The sequence below is a fragment of the Podarcis liolepis genome (assembly GCF_965112155.1).
Source record: "Podarcis liolepis genome assembly, chromosome: 14".
NCBI lineage: Eukaryota > Metazoa > Chordata > Lepidosauria > Squamata > Lacertidae > Podarcis > Podarcis liolepis.
Window position 1 is genome coordinate 9,939,080 of NC_139569.1, and position 19,025 is coordinate 9,958,104.

The window sequence follows — 19,025 nt, forward strand, 5'->3', positions numbered from 1 at the left end:
AGGGTCCTGCTTTCCCATGCAAAGGTTTTCTTTCATCTGCGTGAACATTCCTTCGAATCCCAAACTTGGCGTCAGAAGAATTTACGCACAGAGAGACACACCATGCCTGACAAGGCTATGCGAAGAATCTGGGGAGAGCTTAGGAGAGGAGAAGGCGCTGTGCGTTGAAATGCATGGGAGCTGTGCAGGAACGCTGCAGAATGCAGCCCCAACTGCTCCACATCCCTTTCCCATACTTTCGTTCCTCTCCTGAAAGCAATAGGGCCTGAAGAAGCACTGGAATAATCCTCTTCCTTGGGGCTGAGATCTTGGACTTCTGTCCCCATCTCCCGGCCCCCACCTCAAGTTTTTAAAATGAGGTTGTTAAAGGTGTCAGAGATGGAGGGGGTGGGCTGCTGGCTGTTTCTCGAACTGCCTAAGATCAGAAATAAGCACTTCTGCTCACTCAAGGAAGGGATAAGTCTCCCCCCAATTGGCTTTAATAATGTTTGAAAAGTGTCTGCTGTGCCCAGCATGCTTTTAAGGAGAAAACAGTGCATTTGGCATTCCTCTCTGTCAGCTTTCTGTACTTGAATTAAAACACTTTGTAGACTGGGTGGTCTCGTGGATTTCCTCGCTCACTTCTAATGAAAACAGACATTTTCTTGATGAATAAAAATGCTAGCCGTGAGATCTAACCTGGGCTTCAGTTGGCTATGGAGCAAAAGTTCTCTGTTCCATGCATCTCGTATCAGGGGCAGGTAGTTGATGGACCTACGTGTGACGCTTAAACCAAACGCATGTGTTTAGTTTAGATGCTAATCCTGGTCGGGGGCAGCAGGTTTCATTTGGGGGTAGCCTTCTGGCACTGGGAACTCGGAATTTGCTCTCACCCTTTTCGTGCTGTTATTCATCTCGCTTCTACAGATGCAAACAGCCCAACCACAAAGGAAGGGAAGCACATGGAAAATGGGGTTCTTGTGAATGAAGCTTCGGGAAAAGAAGTCATGAGGTATGGAAGCTTCTTGGATCTGCATTGAAGTTGATTTGACATGGTCTTCCTGGTGGCTTTGTGGGGAAAGAAACCTCTGCTGAAAAAAGCACCCTTCCCAGGACACTACTGTCATCAAAAGAAGCCCTCTTGGCTGTGATGTGACCTACAAGTATCCATCTCATGACCACCTTGAAGATAAGCTTTCTCTGTGATTGCACCCACTTTGTGGAATGGCCTCTCTCACCCACCTCACCCGAATATTTAGCAGGCGCCAACAGTACTGATGTTTTGTCAGCTGGTAAAAACACATCCATACACTCAGGGTTCCAGAACGGCACAAAGAGGTTAAAGTCGTAGCTCAGTGTTCCTCAGACACGGGTCTCCAGCTGTTTTTTGGACTACAAATCCCAGCATCCTTGACCACTGGTCCTGCTAACTGGGGGTGATGGGAGCTGTAGTCCAAAAACAGCTGGAGACCCAAGTCTGGGGAACACTGTTTTAAATGAATAATATGCCCTGATAATGTTTCTGATCTGAAACAGGAATGGCCCAACATCTGTCTTCTTGGGAGCTGCTCTGACAGTGACCGGAGGACCAGAAGTGTGTGGCATCTGCAGACTGACACCTCATGAGCCCTTAAGTCTCCTTGGTAAAGTTGTCATTGCCTGGCAGAAAGAAGCTTTGTGTCAATGGAGCATTTGCTCTCAGGCTCACATGTGGCACTGCAATTCCTTATAACTTGAAAACAACTTGGAGGTTTTATTCCTTACTAGTGGAATGGTGGGCAAACTGTTTTAAAATCAGTGGGGCTATGGTTATCAGAAGGCCAGGTGAAATTGCCAGGGTGGCCAGTTGAACACCCCAGTCTAAAACTGAAAACACTAAACTAGCAAGTCAAGGTTCTCCCTCTCCTTAATCCCTCTGTAATCCTCCACTCTGAGCAACGCTACTAAGGTTTCTCTGCATGGCAGGTGGGGAAGAATAGTGCTCTGTTCTTACTTTCTGTTGCAAAGTCTGCCATTTCTCCTCCCTACCCCTGGGAGAATTATTTCTTTACCGGCTTAAGTAGTGATATGGCATGCATTTTGCATAGCCTGAACAGAGGAGTACACTTGAGAAAGTAGAGTTGTCTTCCCGGTGTAAGTTTTCACTTTGTGGTCTAAATTAGGGAAACTGATTGCCAGATGTTCACACGCCTCCAAATGACATGTGTGATGTGTGTTAGAACCGCACTCATGGTTTAGGCCTAAGAAGAAACACGGGGTCTTCAAGACCTCGGTTAAGCTCTGGAGAAACTTTGTGAAAGGCTTCAAATATGCTCAGACCCACAGCAGGCTTTTGTTCCTTGCAGGACACTGGAGAGGTGAAAGTGGCTGTTTCTAAAAGTTCAAATTCTTGACTCCCAGATTTTGCAGGGAGTGCTGTGGATTTTCCCAGCCTTGACGTTGATTTTATTAAAAATATTTATATAATTCGTTTCAGCCCTCAAAGGGGACCCCGAGACCATAAACAGGCATCTTAATACAATGAAACGAATGAAACCACCATCAGTTTACTACGGTTAATTGTCCAGAAATACCGTATTTTTCGCTCTATAAGACGCACTTTTCCCCTCCTTAAAAGTAAGGGGAAATGTGTGTGAGTCTTAGGGAGTGAATGTAGGCTGCACAGCTATCCCTGAAGCCGGGAGAACGAGAGGGATCGCTGCTTTTGCTGCGCACTGATCCCTCTTGCTGTTCTGACTTTACTTTGCTGGAGAGGCGCTGTGCAGAGAGGGAGAGAATTTTTTTTTCTTGTTCTCCTCTAAAACTAGGTGCGTCTTATGGTCGGGTGCATCTTAAAGAGCAAAAAATAAAAATATGGTATATCAGCACAGTACACCCAAATCTTAAACACTGGTGTGGTTGTAGTTGTTTTAAAAAGTCATAGCATTGTAGAGTTGGAAGGGACTGTGAGAGTCATCTAGTCCAACCCCCTGCAATGCCGGAATATTTTGCCCAATGTGGAGCTCAAACCTGCAACCCTGAGATTAAGGGTCTCATGCTCACGGGCAGCATCTTAAGCTTGTGCATAAAAGTAACTGGCGTGCCTTGATTTCTAAGCCATCACGCATTTTCTAACAGGCAGCTCAGTAACTCTTCCATGCACAGCGGGGAAACTGGGAAGTCCTTGAAACAGAACAGCACAGCTGAGCTGCAGAAGACGCCGGAAGAAAAAGGTGCCTGGAAATTAACAGAAGCGGACACTGCCAAGACTGGGAAGGTGAGAGGTGAACTGATTATTTCCTTCATTTGTGAAAATCTCTTGGTTTCCAGCAACTTACGATGCCGGCTTGTCGCCGCGCCACACCTTGGCTGCGTATTGTCTACACCAAGAGTAGCTAGCATGGTGCTGCTCCCTCCAGCCACCCAGTTCCCTTCAGCCCAAGCCATAATGTGCATTGGATGACACCAAACTGGCTGCCCTTGGCCTACACTGCTCTGCAGGGGTCAGCAAGGTTTACCTTTCCTGGGCCGGTTCACTCCTGCAGAGATTGCTCCGTGGGCTGGATGGATTTCCGGCATGTGCACAGACATGATTTCCAGCTTCTGCACATGCGCAGACGCGATTTCCAGTGCTATGGAAGCGAGTCCCTGCTCCACGCTGCACCGGTTTAGCACAGCATGTGGGGATTCACCGAGCAGGCAGCTTGGTTCGGGGGTGGTTCATGGGCTATTTAAACGACCCCCGTGGGCCGCTTTTGGCAGAAGGTCCACAGGTTGCCAACCCCTGCTCTTGAGGGTTTCAGCCAGGGATTGAGCCTGGGACACTCAGAATGCAGAGCATGTTTTCTGCCATTGCGTGTCCAGCTCTTCCCCCAAAGGGAACAGCAACCTTTCAGTCAAGCAAATTGGTTCACACACACAAACAAACTGATGATGAGTGTAGCTTCAATTCAAAAAACAAATACAGTCATACCTTGGGTTGAAGTTGCTTTAGGTTGAGCGCTTTCGGGTTGCGCTCCGCGGTGACCTGGAAGTAATGGAATGCGTTACTTCCGGGTTTCGCCTCTCGCGCATGCACAGACGCTCAAAATGACATTATGCATGGAAGCGGCGAATCACGACCCACACATGCGCAGACGTGGGTTGCGTTTACTTCAGGATGTGAACAGGGCTCCAGAACGGATCCCATTCGTATCCAGAGGTACCTCTGTAAATTAAAGCCCTCCTCCATTGTTTTGCTGTAGGAGACACCCGGTTCTGAAGACAAGCGTTGGAGTTTGGAGTCTCTGTTTGAGGGACTGTTTTTAAAGCTCCTAGCATCTGCTCGCCCCGTTTTCAAGCCTTTGAGTTGGGCCTAGCTAAGTTATATGGGGAGTAGACCCACTGATATTAATGAACCTAAATTAGTCATGCCCAATGATTTATGTGGGTCTACTCTGAGTAGGGCTAGCACTGGACACTGCTGGAAGGGGTGGGTGGGAGAGAAAGAACTGCTGCCCAGCTCATCTGTGGCACCCTTTTAATTAGAGAGACTGTTCAGCCAACCAATTAATCAGTCGAACAGCACAGCCTTCATTATATGAGCGCAACTACTTTGAAGCCGTTTCGAGAGTCGTCCGACCCCAGAAATGTTTTAACTCTCTGGATTGTTTTTGTGTTTTGTTTCGTTTCTTTAAAAGATGCCACGAGCTTCTAGCTTGGCTCCTGGAGCCTGGAAGACCTGGAGTCCAGACATCTGGCCCCACTCCAAGTTTCCACTGTCAAGCGCAGGTCCTTAATTCCTGCGGGCCAAGGGCATGTGTATGTTTGTCTTTCCCTGATGGGAGGCCTGCGAACCAGGCTGCAGCTGCTGCTGCTGCTTCTAAAGAAACACTTTTTCTTCAGCAGCCTAAATTTTTACAGTGGTACCTTGGTTTTCAAACAGAATGCGTTCCAGGAGTCCGTTTGACTCCCAGAACCATTCAAAAACCAAAGTGCGGCTTCCAGTTGGTGCCAGGAGAGTCCTGCAGCCAATCGGAAGACACGCTTGATGTTCGGCTTCTGAAAATCGTTTGAAAACTGGAATGCTCACTTCCGTGTTTCCATTGTTTGGGGGCCAATTTGTTTGGGAGCCCAAGGCGTTCGGCTTCCAAGGTACAACTGTACATTTAATTGCACCTCAGCTCTGGAGCTGCAGCCCAGTTCTGAAACACTGTGCAGTCTCACCTTGTTGGATAAACTGCAGAAAAAAATAATAATAATAGTAATAGTAATAGTAATAATAATTTATATATACCCTGCCCATCTGGCTGGGTTTCCCCAGCCACTCTGGGCGGCTTCCAACAAAATATTAAAATACAATAGTCTGTCAAACATTAAAAGCTTCCCTAAACAGGGCTGCCTTCAGAGTCTGTTATAGAACAGGGGCAGGCAACCTGTTGCCCTCCAGAGTAGCCTTCTTCCATCGTGGGTCCACAGATGTTGCTGGACCACGTATCCCACCATCCCTGGTCCTTTGGCCATGCTAGCCGGGGCTGATGGGAGTTGTAGTCCAGCAACATCTGGAGGTTGCCCACCCTTGCTCTCCTTGTGCGTTTGGGTCCTGGAGGCAGGAAAATGCCGCATGGTAATGTGGGATATAATCTGGTGCTGGAGGGAAAGTTTTCCAGTTCAAGCCCCGTTGGAATAAACAGGAGCTATCTGCTTGCACAGCTTCTGTTTACTTAAACTGGGATAGTGCTGGAATATTTATTTTTATTATTAGTTTGTATACTGCCCTTCATCCTTAGATCTCAGGGCAGTTCACAATACTCTTCCCCCAACCGTATCCCATTTGTTAGGCGAGTCTTATCACATTTAACAACACCTCTCACAGCTTTATGACTGAACCACCCCCAGTGTGGCACTTTCAAGGCAGAGACATGTGGCCCTTGCACTCGTCTTACTAGTCTTTTAAAGTAGCTTCTGAGGAGCTGGTGGTGGAAGCCAAAACGGCCGTTTGCTATGATTTGTCCCTGCAATTTAATTATGATTTTAATTATGGTTTTTAGACATCAGGGTAAAAAGAAATGGCACATAAACACACTTTAGTTATTAACTTTGTAAATAAGATTAATTACGGTAATTTGAAGCTTATATGGATTTATACTAAGCCCAAGAACTACAAAATAAGTGGTTGGTTAGTATATGTTTTGCCACCGCCCCCCCCCCCCCATACATTTGATGTTGTGTGCTTTTTGTTGTTGTTGAGCACATTAATAAAACCGCCTCTGCAGCGCTTCCCCCCCAAAAAAAGCACTCTCCTCTCTGGAAACAGGTCTTAGTGACACTTGGAGTATGCTCTTCCTCCTTTTCTGGGTGTTAGAAATCATACCTTCTCGGCAGCTCTTCATGGGCTAGCACAAGCGCTGACTCAGTTTCCCCCTCGAACTTTGAGCCTGTCAGGGATTTGCACTCGGGTCCCGCCTGTGGGTTTCCCACAGCACCTGTCTGGACAGCTGACGGCTTGACAGCACCCAGAGGGGTCGTGTTGGGATAAAGAAACCAAGTGAGATGGGGGGGAGCCGTGGAGGGTTTAGACGACTAATAAGCCTATGCAGAGCAAGAGGGGCGAAGGATTTTGGCAGGGTGGGAGTCAAAGTGGGGAGTTGCGTCCCAAGAGTGGTGTGCTAAGTCCGATCCCTTCTGTGTTTAGGTGAAGCCAGCTGTCTACTGGGAGTACATGAAAGCCATTGGACTCTGCATCACCTTCATGAGCATCTTCCTCTTTCTCTGCAACCACATAGCCTCGCTTGCTTCCAATTACTGGCTAAGCCTGTGGACGGACGACCCTGTTATCAATGGGACGCAGCAGCACACAGACCTCCGGCTGGGAGTGTATGGAGCGCTGGGAACGTCTCAAGGTCTGCTTGCAATCTCTCTTGGTTCTCGTCGCCTTGCTCAGTTTATCCAACTCCTCTGAAGGAGTTCCTCCACCTCCAGTTTGGGCCCGGCTTGCAGTCCTGATTTGGGGATTCTCATAGGTGTAGGGATGCAGGAAGCTGCCTTAAGACAAGCAGATCATTGGTCCATCAAGCTCAGTTCAATACTGACTGGCAGCTGCATTCTAGGGACCTCCTGCTAACAATCGGATGCTCTGCCCCTGAACTACAGCCATTCCCTTATCTGGCTGACCACGGTGAGGACAGGAGGCAGGGATGGATGGTCCTTTGGCCTGATCCAGAAGGGCTCCTGTCACGTGCTCATGTTCACTGCCTGCAGTAGTAACCCTGTCAGTTTCCTCCTTCCCCCCTTGTTTGTGGGGCCTGGAATAGGGTGCCTTTGCACGCAAGTCAGCAGCCTCGAATAGGCGTCAAGGGAGTTGCCCTGGGCCTCCTGGCCGGAGCACCCTTTGCTTGAGGACACAGCGACACTCGATTCTGTTTGGCAACATTTCTCCGAGCTTTTCCAAGAGCTCAGTGGCTGGGAAGGGTTCAGTCCAGGTCGTGGCTCTGAAAGATCACAGACAGGAGGGAAGCTGGGGTCGGACTGCTTCCTGGCTTTCTTCTGCAGAGAATGGTAAACCCTTTAGAAAGAAGTGCATTCTGAGTTGGGGATTCCAGTGGCCTGGGAGGCAAAAGGGCTTAGCCCAAGTTCTAGCTCCTTCTCAGGGCACAACCAGTTTGCTGGCACTGGGTGCTGAGCCGAGGGGCACCACAACAATAACAGAACAGAAGGCAGTAGATGGATTGCCACCCCCCCCCCGTTTAGGGCCTGCACCTCTCTCCTCTCCCCACCCCCCTCACACATGCACACCTTAGACCGCCCCCCAGTCTCTCGGGACATCCCAGACTTTATTCAGCTCCTTGCAGAAAAGAAATTCAAGGCAAACACAAAATGTGAAACCCTGCAGAAGAAAATCCTTCAGCGGAACTGTGGAGTAGTTTTCGACAGCGGTAGGCTCCATTTGCGAGCCCGCTGTGTTAATAAGGTCTTCAGTCCATTCGTTCATAAGCAAAGTTGAAGAGAAAGACACCGTCACTTAAGGGTGTTTGTTGTGCCTGTCTCCCTAAAGGTATTGCCGTGTTTGGCTACTCCATGGCTGTTTCGATTGGAGGGATATTTGCTTCCCGCCGTCTCCACGTCAACCTGCTCCACAACATTCTGCGGTGCCCCATGAGCTTCTTTGAGCGGACGCCCAGCGGGAATTTGGTGAACCGGTTTTCCAAAGAAATCGACACCATTGACTCCATCATCCCCCAGGTCATCAAGATGTTCATGGGCTCCATGTTTAATGTCCTCGGGGCCTGCATCATCATCCTCCTGGCCACGCCAGTGGCTGCTGTGGTCATTCCTCCCCTGGGATTCATCTACTTCTTTGTACAGGTACGCAAAGCTCTTGTCCCTGGTTCCAGCTCTGCCTCAGACTTCCCCCTTAGCCAAGCTGGTTCTTGGTGAGACCGTGTTAGCAAACTCCGCAGTTGGCTGCCGCTTCGAGCGGGAATCTTCATCCAGTCCTTTAAGCCAGTGTTTCTCAAACGTGGGTCCCTACCAGTCGTTGTTGGACTACAACCCCCAGCATCCCTGACCACCGGTCCTGCTAGCTAGGGATGATGGGAGTTGTAGTCCAGAGCATCATGAAGACACCAGGTTGGTGTGGCATAGCAGTGGGTGCCGCTCCTTCTAATATAATCACAACCCCTCTTGTGTGCTCTTCCATCAAAGAATAAACTGGCCACACTTACGCCAGACATTCGCTGTGTGTCTTTCTCCGTCACCCCTTTTAGGAGGTTCGCTCTTCATTAACCAAGTAACCAAAGCTTCTCAGATTGCTTATTTGGTGAAGGAACCAAATAAGAGTCTGCTGGGCAGGCACAAGGTACTTCTTGGCAGAACCAGTCTTGGATCAGTGACGGCTCAACTTAAATATACAAAGCAGGATATCAAAAATAGATGGACTGATGTCAAAGTGCTGCAAGCAAATAAACAAAATCTAACTACAGTGGCACCTCAGTTTTTGAATGTATTCCGTTCTGGAAGACCGTTTAGGTCTGAAACATTTGAAAACCGAAAACTCAGGAGCCAACAGCTAGGCCTTATGATCTTTCACTTGGCGGAAGTTGTCTGGCATCTTTGACTTCTGAGGTGTGTTCAGAAACCAAAGCATTTACTTCCGGGTTTACGGCGTTCAGAAACCGAAATGTTCGTCAACGGAGGCGTTCAAAAACCGAGGTACCACTGTATAATAAAAATTCATAGTTCCCAGAGTCAATTTAATTATGGTGGTGATTTTCTTCCGTAATCATATACCCAGGCAGAGGGCCTTCTCAGTAGTCATGCCTGCCCTGTGGAACGCCCTCTCGTCAGATGTCAATGAAATAAACAACTATCTGACTTTTAGAAGACATCTGAAGGCAGCTCTGTATAGGGACATTTTTAAATGTTTCATGTTTTATTGTGTTTTTATATTTGTTGGAAGCCACCCAGTGCAGCCGGGGTGACCTATTCAGATGAGCAGAAGATAACTCCTACTATTAGTTCATTTGCTAGAGGTCTCCATATTTCTGTTTCCTCACTTGGCCAGTTCATTGTGCCTGCAGCTGCTTCTCCATCATGGAGGAGTTCCAGCTCCATCTTGGAAGCACAACGTCTGGCTTCTAGGGTGAAAATAATATATGTAGAGGTCCTTTCCCAAAAGGCAGCAAGCACCCTTCATATTTATCGATGCCAGAGATACAAATTCACCACTCTGCTTCCCCATCCCCATGCACAGAGACAGCAGGAAATTTAATCCTCGCTTAAACGGCAGGATGAACGGGTGCAGAATTGAAGCGGGTTTCCTGTTGTGGTAGTGAAGCAGTGCGTGTTTGTTGCATGCAGCGCAGTTTCCAGTCCGCTGCAGTTCAGCTTCTGACAACATTATGCATCTTTGTGTCTGCTGCAGCAAAATGTCACATCATTGACTATGTCATAAATTACACATTTCATTGCAGCATTACATTATTCCACACCCAGTCATTTCAGTGCATGGTCATTCATGTCAGTGCAGGGGAAACACAGTGCAAATGGGTGAGGTCGGGAAAGTCAGCGTTTATATATAGTTTATGGGCTGAAAAGCAGCAGCTGCAGCAGCTAAGAGGGATCATATTCCCTGGATTGATTTGCATCCCAGACACAGGACAGTTTCCACTCCTGTTTCCGTCAGGATTCCCTGACATCTCCAGCTACAGCTCCCAATCATCCCTGAGCATTGGCCACACTGAGAGGGGCTGGTGGGAGTTGTAGTTCACATTGGCTATCAGAAGCAGAGTGGATGTGAGCGGCCTCTTACCCATCGCCTTGATTTCTCTGACCTGCCCCTTTCCAGCGCTTCTACGTAGCCACTTCCCGCCAGCTGAAGCGCCTGGAGTCGGTCAGCCGCTCCCCGGTCTACTCCCACTTCAACGAGACGCTGCTGGGGGTCAGCGTCATCCGAGCCTTCGAAGAGCAGAAGCGCTTCATAAAGCAGAGTGACGTGAAGGTGGACGAAAACCAAAAAGCTTACTACCCAAGCATCGTCGCCAACAGGTGGGTGGACGACCCAAGGAACGTTGGGTTTGAGTTAAAGAAATATTTTCCCTGCTACCAGTCTGTATGAGTACAGTTGTACAGGTTAAGAACTTAATTCATTCTGGAGGTCCGTTCTTAACCTGAAACTGTTCTTAACCTGAGGTACCACTTTAGCTAATGGGGCCTCCTGCTTCCACTGCACCACCGCCACACAATTTCTGTTCTCATCCTGAAGCAAAGTTCTTAACCCGAGGTACTGTTTCTGGGTTAGCGGAGTCTGTAACCTGAAGTGTCTGTAACCTGAAGTTTCTGTAACCCGAGGTACCACTGTACCTGGGGGATTTCATACACATTGGTCCTTCAGCTCCAACAACACTTCAGTGGAGCTGGTTCAGAATTTGAGGCCCCCTGCTGGACATTTGTGGAGGCGAGCAGAATCATTCCAGAGTCCCAAACTCCAACCGCTAGTTAAAATTGGGGCACCTTGAGCATGTCAGCTGATCCTGAGGATCTGTTTCCTAAGTGTCGACCAGCTTTTAATTCCATGTGCAAGCTTTTCACTACCAACTACACACCCATATACACTAGTGGCCAAAATTGGGGAAACCTTTTGGGAAAAGTGTATTTCCTTTTTTTTTTCCTCCCACAAAATTATTGATTTTCACATTTCTAACAAATATGACGTATAAACCACACACAAAAAAACACATCACGATACTAAAAGAAAAAAGAAATAAAAATATAAACACATATTACTTTCAAAACCTATTTTAACTTTCATTGTTATCTGACTTCCTCAAATCCCCCCCTAACTGAAATTCATTGTATCATGGAAAAAGTGTATTTCCGAGGTTTGATGGCTTGTAACAATTTTTTTTGGAGTAATACCATAAAATTATGTATCAGTGGAAAGATAATTTAATGAAGAATGTAATGTAAGAATGTTTGTTCAATTATCTGTATTCTATCAGACGTTATAGCCAAATAACCAGAAAAAGGAGTGTTTAGAGAGCCACTCAGGTCTCATCTTGTTTTGGCAATGATGGCTCATAGCACCACTTTTTTAACTTCACTTTGCGCATGTGATTTACAGCTGGTTGGCTCCTGACACCCATCATCTGAAGACCACTGCCCTGTCCTCACTTGATGCACCAAATAAAGCAGGTTTTTGCCTACAGGAGCTCATGGCACTGTAAACGCCCTGGTCTCTTTAAACCAGAAAGATTAATATGGCTGCATTTGCAGAATGATCAATTCCAAAGGGCGCTGATGGGCTTTAAAATTCTGCCTTCATCTGCTGGATGACCACCAGGAAATGCTTGATCCGAGCCTGCAGTACATTTCTCATTAAATTATATTTCCATTGATATATAATTTTATGGCATTACTCAAAAAGAAAAAAGAAAAAAGGTGGTGTTATGAGCCATCAAACCCTTTCCCAAAAGTTTTCTACAATTTTGACCACCAGTGTATACTGCTCCCCCTGTTTCTCTCTCCCCCCCCCCTGCAGGGATCGCTCTCTCTCCCCCCCCCCCCGTCCTCACGCAGGTGGCCTGCAAGGGCCTGGTCGGTATTAAAAGAAGCCCCCTCTTTCCTTCCAGGTGGCTTGCAGTCCGGCTGGAGTACGTTGGGAACTTCATCGTCCTCTTTGCCTCTCTCTTTGCCGTCATCGCCCGCAATAGCCTGAGCCCTGGACTGGTTGGGCTCTCCATCTCCTATTCACTGCAGGTAGCTCGCGGAAAACAGGCTGGGTTTGCTTTTGGAGCAGAAGCCTAATAATCTTTTTAAGAAAACCTTTTTGAGAGGTGCAGCTCTTCATACTTGGTGGCTAAGCGTTTTGTAAAGCTACATAGATAATTCAGCAAGGAGAGAATTGTGCTTTCTAGGTAGCATTTAGCGAAAGGTTAGGAGATGTTAAGGGAGCAATCCTGTTGCTTTCTGGGAAGGCGGCTGAGGGCGCTGTAGGCCCCCTCTTCTGCAAGAAAGTGAGGTCAATCCCTGGAGGCAGTCTTAGTGTGATGAAGGCAGTGGACCCATAGAATCTGTGCAGTCTCGTTCCCTTGGCCCTAGTACAGGAATTGGCCCTCCAGATATTGCTAGGACTACAACTCCCCCCACCCCCCACCAGCATGGTCAGGGATGATGGGTGCTGTAGTCCATAACATCTGAAGGTTCTCCATCGTTGCCCTAAAACCATGCCACTCATCGAGCTGGGATGGTTAATCTGTGGGCAGGGGTGAGGAAAAATAAGCCACCAGACTTCCACCAACTGTGGAATTTCTCTTCTTCATCCCCGGCCGCCCAGGTAAGATACTTGTGTTAAAAAGATAATACTTGCAATAAAACAATTCCAGCCCTCAAACGAGGAGCTGTTCTGTCTGTGCTCTGAGTCTGGGAATTAACATTCAGACATTAGGTCCTTCCTCTTGCAATTCTGAAATTCTGCTTGATCTGAGCCTCTCTCTCTTGCGTTTTCTGCGTGTGCAGATTGGCTCTTAACTCTATAAACAAAGACAGCATGCCTGAGACCTCCTTGTTAAACAAGGCAGTGCTTCATGAAGATGTAGACTTTTTAATGGTTTGCCAAAACCTCCCTGGCTTCAAAATTTTCACCCGGAGATAGAGGAGGAGATAACGTCTGAAACAATACATGAGTCCTCAAGTGTGTTCAGCAGGCAGAACTTGAATGGGCAGCTTGCTGTGATGTATGCAAAACACGTATTTGGGGCCTCTGTTCGTTTTTGTTAGATCACCACTTACTTGAATTGGTTGGTTCGCATGTCGTCCGAGATGGAAACAAACATCGTTGCTGTGGAAAGAGTCAAAGAATACTCCGAGAAGGAGAAAGAGGTAAGTTTAAGACCGCTCCTCTAGCTGCAGTTTTGAGGGCACGTTGTAAGCCTGTAGGTTACCCAGGTACAGGGATCTGCATTTCCTGCTGGTCTCCCAGCAGATGAGGGCTGAATTTTAAAGCCCATCGATGCTCTTTAGAATTGATCATTCTGCAGATGCAGCCATATTTGTCCTTCTGCTTTAAAGAGGCCACAGGATTTACAGTGGCGTGAACTCTGCTTTATTTGGTGCATCAAGTGGGGACTGGGCAGTGGTCTTCAGATGATGGGTGTCAGGAGCCAGCCAGCAGTAAATCACATGGACAAAGTGAAGTTAACTCTTTATTGGAAAAACAGGATCTGCACAGGGGTGACCTATAGAAAGCACCTGAAGGCAGCCCTGTACAGGGAAGATATCAATGCTTTATTGTGTTTTTTAGTGGCTGGGACAACCCAGTAAGATGAGCGGCATATAATAAAATTATATTATTATAAAATTATATATTATATATAAAATTTATATATATTATAAAATTATTATTATTATTATTATTACTACTGCTATTATTACTATGCACAGCAACTCTGTTTCTGAGGCCAAGAATGTAGCATTTGGCTCCAGGTTGCTATGCCAGAGGACTGGGGGTGATATGGTGGTATAAAGTAGTGGTACATTGGTTGGGGATAATTCATATGGAAATTCCCAGGTATCAAAAAAAGAAGAAGAAGGCTATTTATGTATGCCACTACTGCGGCCTGTGTTTCGTTAGCCTGCAAATGGAAAACGAGTGAGGTCCCAACTAAAGAAGAATGGCAACTTAAGCTGGGGAATATGCGCAGCTTGCAGACAATATATAGAATAAGAAAACAAGAAGAAAGTGTGTTTAGAGAAGATTGGAAAATGTTTATTGAATATATGGGAGGGATTTGGGTACACTTAAAAACGCTGGCAGCATTAAGATCAATTCAGCAGTGTAAATAAGTTTTGATGGATGTAATAATGGAAGACTGAATGGTTTGGTTTATGTAAAGAATGCAGGGATTTATGATATGCAAAATGAACCATGGAAAGAGAAGAAGGGAAGTCACCGAATAGTGGAATAGCTGCCCTGCTAAGTCAGACCAGAGGTGCATCTTGAGTAGCATCCTGGTTTTCTGCCGTGGTTCTGGGAAGCTCACAAGCAGAGCAGGAAGCATGAGACTCTTAATCTCGGGGTCGTGGGTTCGAGCCCCACATTGGGCAAAAGATTCCCGCATTGGAGGGGTTTGGACTAGATGTTTATTATGGTCCCTTCCAACTGCATTCTACGGACATGGGTGATGGGAGGTGGTTCTCCCCCATGCTCTTGGGGTCTACTAGGTGGCACATCAGAGGCTAATAATGGAAGCTCCTGGCTTTTTTTCTTTCAGGCAGAGTGGACCATTAAGCAAACAGCCCCACCAAGCAACTGGCCCCACGAAGGCAAAGTGGAGTTCAGAGGCTATGGCCTTCGCTACAGGGACAACATGGATTTGGTCCTGAGGGACATCAACATCACCATAGATGGAGGAGAAAAAGTGAGTGCCGGGACCCATTAATGGACACTGAAGCCGGGGGGGGTGGAGTTAAGAAGGCAGAGAAGGTGCTCTTGTAGGAAAGGGGAGGAGGGAGGGAAGTGGAGCCTCTACAAAGCCTTAAATGGCTCAGGGCCGCAGTATCTCAAGGACCACCTCTCCGCATATGAACAGTCCCTGACACTGCATTCATCATCTAAGGCCCTTCTTCTTGCGCCTCCTCCATGTGATGTCTGGAGGGTGGCAACACGAGGACAGGGCCTTCTCTGTAGTGGCTCTCCATCTGTGGAATGCTTTCCCCAGGGAAGTTCACCTGGCACCTTCGTTGTGTATCTTTAGGTGCCAGGCAAAAACAGTTCCTCTGCAACCAGGCCTTGGTCTGATTTATAAATCTATGGCCTTTCAAATGTGTTTGCAGGAGGGTTTTGATTTACTGTAAATATTTTTGTGTTTTCATTCTGCATTTAATGTGGTAAACCGCCCAGTGATCTCCAGGCGACGTATATAAATTTAATAAATAAAGGAAGAGCTGAGGATGAAAAGAAGCTGTGTGGAAGGGAAAGCTGGAAAGGCAGAATTTGTGGGAGGTGAGAGGAGACAATAAAAGAGCCTTGATCAAGAAGAGTATCGAAGAGAGAGGGTTTTTTTTAGGGCTGCCTGGCATGTTACTTTCTGAAGACATGACGGACACACACACACAAACAAACAAACAAACAAACCCCTTGCCCATTGCCTCTCCGTGTCTTCAGACAACTTGAAACTTAAAACAGCAGTTTCAAGGCTGGGCGTTCCGTTTTCCAAGACTCCCGTGTGCCAAGACTGACTGCTTTGTCCACAAAGCAGGGCCGGGGAACCTGTGGTCTTTCAGCTGTTGTGTGGCTCTTCGGCTCCCATCAGCAGGGATGATGCAAACTGCATTTCAGCATCCAGCTCGGCCGCAGGTGTTCCCTGGCCATGCCATAACAAAAGCAGTGTCTTTTCCGCTTTGCAGAGCTGCAGAGTTTCCCAAGCAGAGCTTGCTAGTCCAGGTTTCACAGTCCGGAGGGGATGGGCAGGAAGATCCCCTTCAGATACTGCCTGCATCCTTCGTCCTCTTGGCTCCAGCCTTGCTTTCCAGAACTAAGAGCATCGTGGCTCCTCCCCCACCCCCTTCTGCCCTTCTCAATAGGTGGGCATCGTTGGGAGAACGGGAGCTGGAAAGTCGTCCCTCACTCTCGGCTTGTTCCGCATCAACGAGGCAGCCGAAGGGGAGATTCTCATTGATGGGATTAACATTGCAAAGATTGGGCTCCACGACCTTCGCTTCAAGGTCACGATTATCCCCCAGGTAAGCGGGAATCTCTGCTCATGCCCATGAGCCGTGCTTTCTAACTCCTTTGGCCGTGTTCACTGCTGATGCCGCCTCGTTACAGGCTTGAGTCCACGGATCTTAATGGGTGCCTGGTTTTATTTGCTTCCTTCATTCATATGCAGCTTCTCTGCCAAAGCATTTCAGGTGGTGCCAAGAGAGAGAACGCAAACGCAGAGGGGAAGCAAATATTTGCAAGGCCGTGTCAGATGGCTGATCAAGGCAGTTTCAGGAGGGAGTTGGTATTTGCTGGCATGAGCAAAGGGCAAGCCCAGCTTTTGTGTTGGCTCAGATACGTTCTTGATGAATTCACTTTCAAATGGTCTCTGCTCTGTAGATGGAGGGTGGAGCCCCATTTTTTTGCACACATGTAAGGGGCAGGTAGGGATGCGGGTGGCGCTGTGGGTTAAACCACAGAGCCTAGGACTTGCCGATCAGAAGGTCAGCGGTTCAAAAACCCGCAACGGGGTGAGCACCCGTTGCTCTGTCCCTGCTCCTGTCAACCTAGCAGTTCGAAAGCACACCAAAGTGCAAGTAGATAAATAGGTACCACGCTGGCAGGAAGGTAAACGGCGTTTCTGTGCGCTGCTCTGGTTCGCCAGAAGCGGCTTAGTCATGCTGGCCACATGACCTGGAAGCTGTATGCCGGCTCCCTCGGCCAATAAAGCAAGATGAGTGCCGCAACCCCAGGGTCGGCCACGACTGGACCTAGCGGTCAGGGGTCCCTTTACCTTTACCTTTTTAAGGGGCAGTGGGCCTCATCAACCTGGGAAGGAAGCCCATCTAAGAGAAGGAAAACTCTGGTCCTAACCTCTGCTGCCTTGCAGGATATCTTTTGGGAAGAGAAGAAGGCTAAGGAGTAAACCCTACACAAACCTGGAGTTGGTTGGACGGCGCCTTGTACGCCTCCTTCCGGCAACTCCCGCATCCATGCTGGTGCCAAGCATCTTGCTCTGCTTTCCTTTAGGCTGAGAGGGGAGTCTGGTCGTCTGGGCAGCCCAGGACCCCCATGCACACTGCCCCGGCTTGCATCATGGGGGGGGGGGGTCTCTTCGGTGCTGCAAGCACAGCAGTTTGACTTCACTCCCAGAGGCACACTCCACTGTCTTATCGAGACAGACGGATGCCAACAGGATATATACATATGAACCTAAAAGGAGATTAAACTTGTGCCTACAAAGGAATGCTCTAGTATCTGTTTGCTCACCTTGTTTCTTCTTAAAGTGCAAATGTGCACATCAATTTCTGAAGGGATTTGGACGCACAACCGGTGGCCTCTGGTTCCTACAGTACACCCACATTGCATCCTTGTTAGTGTGTAACCCACTGGTCCCATGGACATGACCTCTGCTGAGATCTGCCCAGTCCTGCTGCCAAGACTGATTTCTAGATACCCAGGCAGGAAGGAGGTCTCTTGGAGGGCACTTCGCTTGTGGCTCAAGCGTTTTGTGCATTGGAAGCAGTTGCGTGTAGGTAGAGAGAGGAAATGGGGTTCTGGCTCCCATCAGCCCCTCTCCGAATGACCAGCAGTCAGGGAGCATGGGAGTTGTAGGCCAGCAACGTTTTGAGGGCACCATTTTGTCTACCTCTGTTGTAGACTAATGCGCACACCTACCTTATTATAAATTTCTGAAATGTGCACTGCAGACCAGATTGATGGCTTTCGGTTCTCCAAACAGGACCCCATCTTGTTTTCTGGCTCCCTGCGCATGAATCTGGACCCTTTCGACCAATACTCCGATGAAGACGTCTGGACGTCTTTGGAACTCGCTCACTTGAAAAACTTTGTCTCGGCACTCCCTGATAAACTCAACCACGAGTGTTCCGAAGGAGGAGAGAACCTCAGGTATTGTACAGCTTCTGCCCCTTTTTATTTTCCTTTCAAATCCCGTTATTTTAGGTTTCCCCAGCTGTTTGTTGGACTACAACTCCCATCATCCCTAGCTAGCAGGACCAGTCGTCAGGGATGATGGGAGTTGTAGTCCAACAACAGCTGGGGGGGGCCCAAGATTGAGAAACACTGAGCTACAACATTAATCTCTTTGTGCTGTTCTGGAACTCTGAGCATCCGTGTGTGCAAGTCTGGCTGAGGGTAGCAACATCTGAATACCCTTTTCACTCTCACTTATTTTAAAACCAAGTCCCACACTGTAAAAAAAACCCTAAAGTGCAAAACCCACATTTTTTCCACATAATATATTGTAGGGGCACACTCCCTTGGGCTGTAAAAGAGTCCTCACTTTAGGAGCATTGGGTGAGGACACGTAATTGCAGAAAAAGCAATATTAGAAACAGAAACTCAAGCTGCCTTAGCGAGTCACATGGAACCCTGTATGTGAGAGCTGACTCCTCATTTTGTGTGTCTCTGCTTAAGTCTAATATAGTCGTACCTTGGCTCCTGAAAACCTTAGGAGTCAAACGTTCCAGCTCCCGAGCGATCTAAAACCGGGAGTGTTCTGGTTTTCGAACGTTCTTTAGGAAGCTGCGTGTCCGAAGGTGCTTCCGTGGCTTCCAATTGGCTGCAAGAAGCTTCCTACAGCCAATCAGAAGCTGTGCTTTGGTTTCCGAACGTTTCGGAAGTCGAATGGACTTCCGGATCGGATTCTGTTCAATTTCCAAGGTACGACTCTACTGGAATCCAAATCAAAGCGAAATCCTGTAAAATCTGGTTCTTAGGGTTTTGCTCGGCTTTTTAACAGAGGATCTATTTGGTCGTTTTCCTCATGACCACAGAATGCAGGTTTCTGCCTCCTGTGGGACATAGAATAGTAAGGAATGTTAGATATTTTTCGAAAGAGACTGTTGAATTGAGTTGTGCAGTAGCTTTT

The 19,025-nt window shown here is 47.8% G+C and overlaps 1 protein-coding gene across 5 annotated transcripts in view; it reads left to right on the forward strand.

Annotated features, from left to right (window-relative positions):
* The window catches only part of LOC310692819 (multidrug resistance-associated protein 1-like), a 73,271-nt gene that overhangs the window by 50,097 nt on the left and 4,149 nt on the right, over positions 1-19,025 (forward strand). For all 5 annotated transcript variants that reach the window (XM_083474129.1, XM_083474130.1, XM_083474131.1 and 2 more), the window contains 10 exons: positions 907-991; positions 3,097-3,235; positions 6,632-6,839; positions 7,991-8,301; positions 10,283-10,482; positions 12,066-12,192; positions 13,213-13,314; positions 14,706-14,852; positions 16,018-16,176; positions 17,877-18,043. In XM_083474129.1, the coding sequence (XP_083330255.1) occupies positions 907-991; positions 3,097-3,235; positions 6,632-6,839; positions 7,991-8,301; positions 10,283-10,482; positions 12,066-12,192; positions 13,213-13,314; positions 14,706-14,852; positions 16,018-16,176; positions 17,877-18,043 (1,645 nt within the window). The remainder of the gene's footprint in view (positions 1-906; positions 992-3,096; positions 3,236-6,631; positions 6,840-7,990; positions 8,302-10,282; positions 10,483-12,065; positions 12,193-13,212; positions 13,315-14,705; positions 14,853-16,017; positions 16,177-17,876; positions 18,044-19,025) is intronic.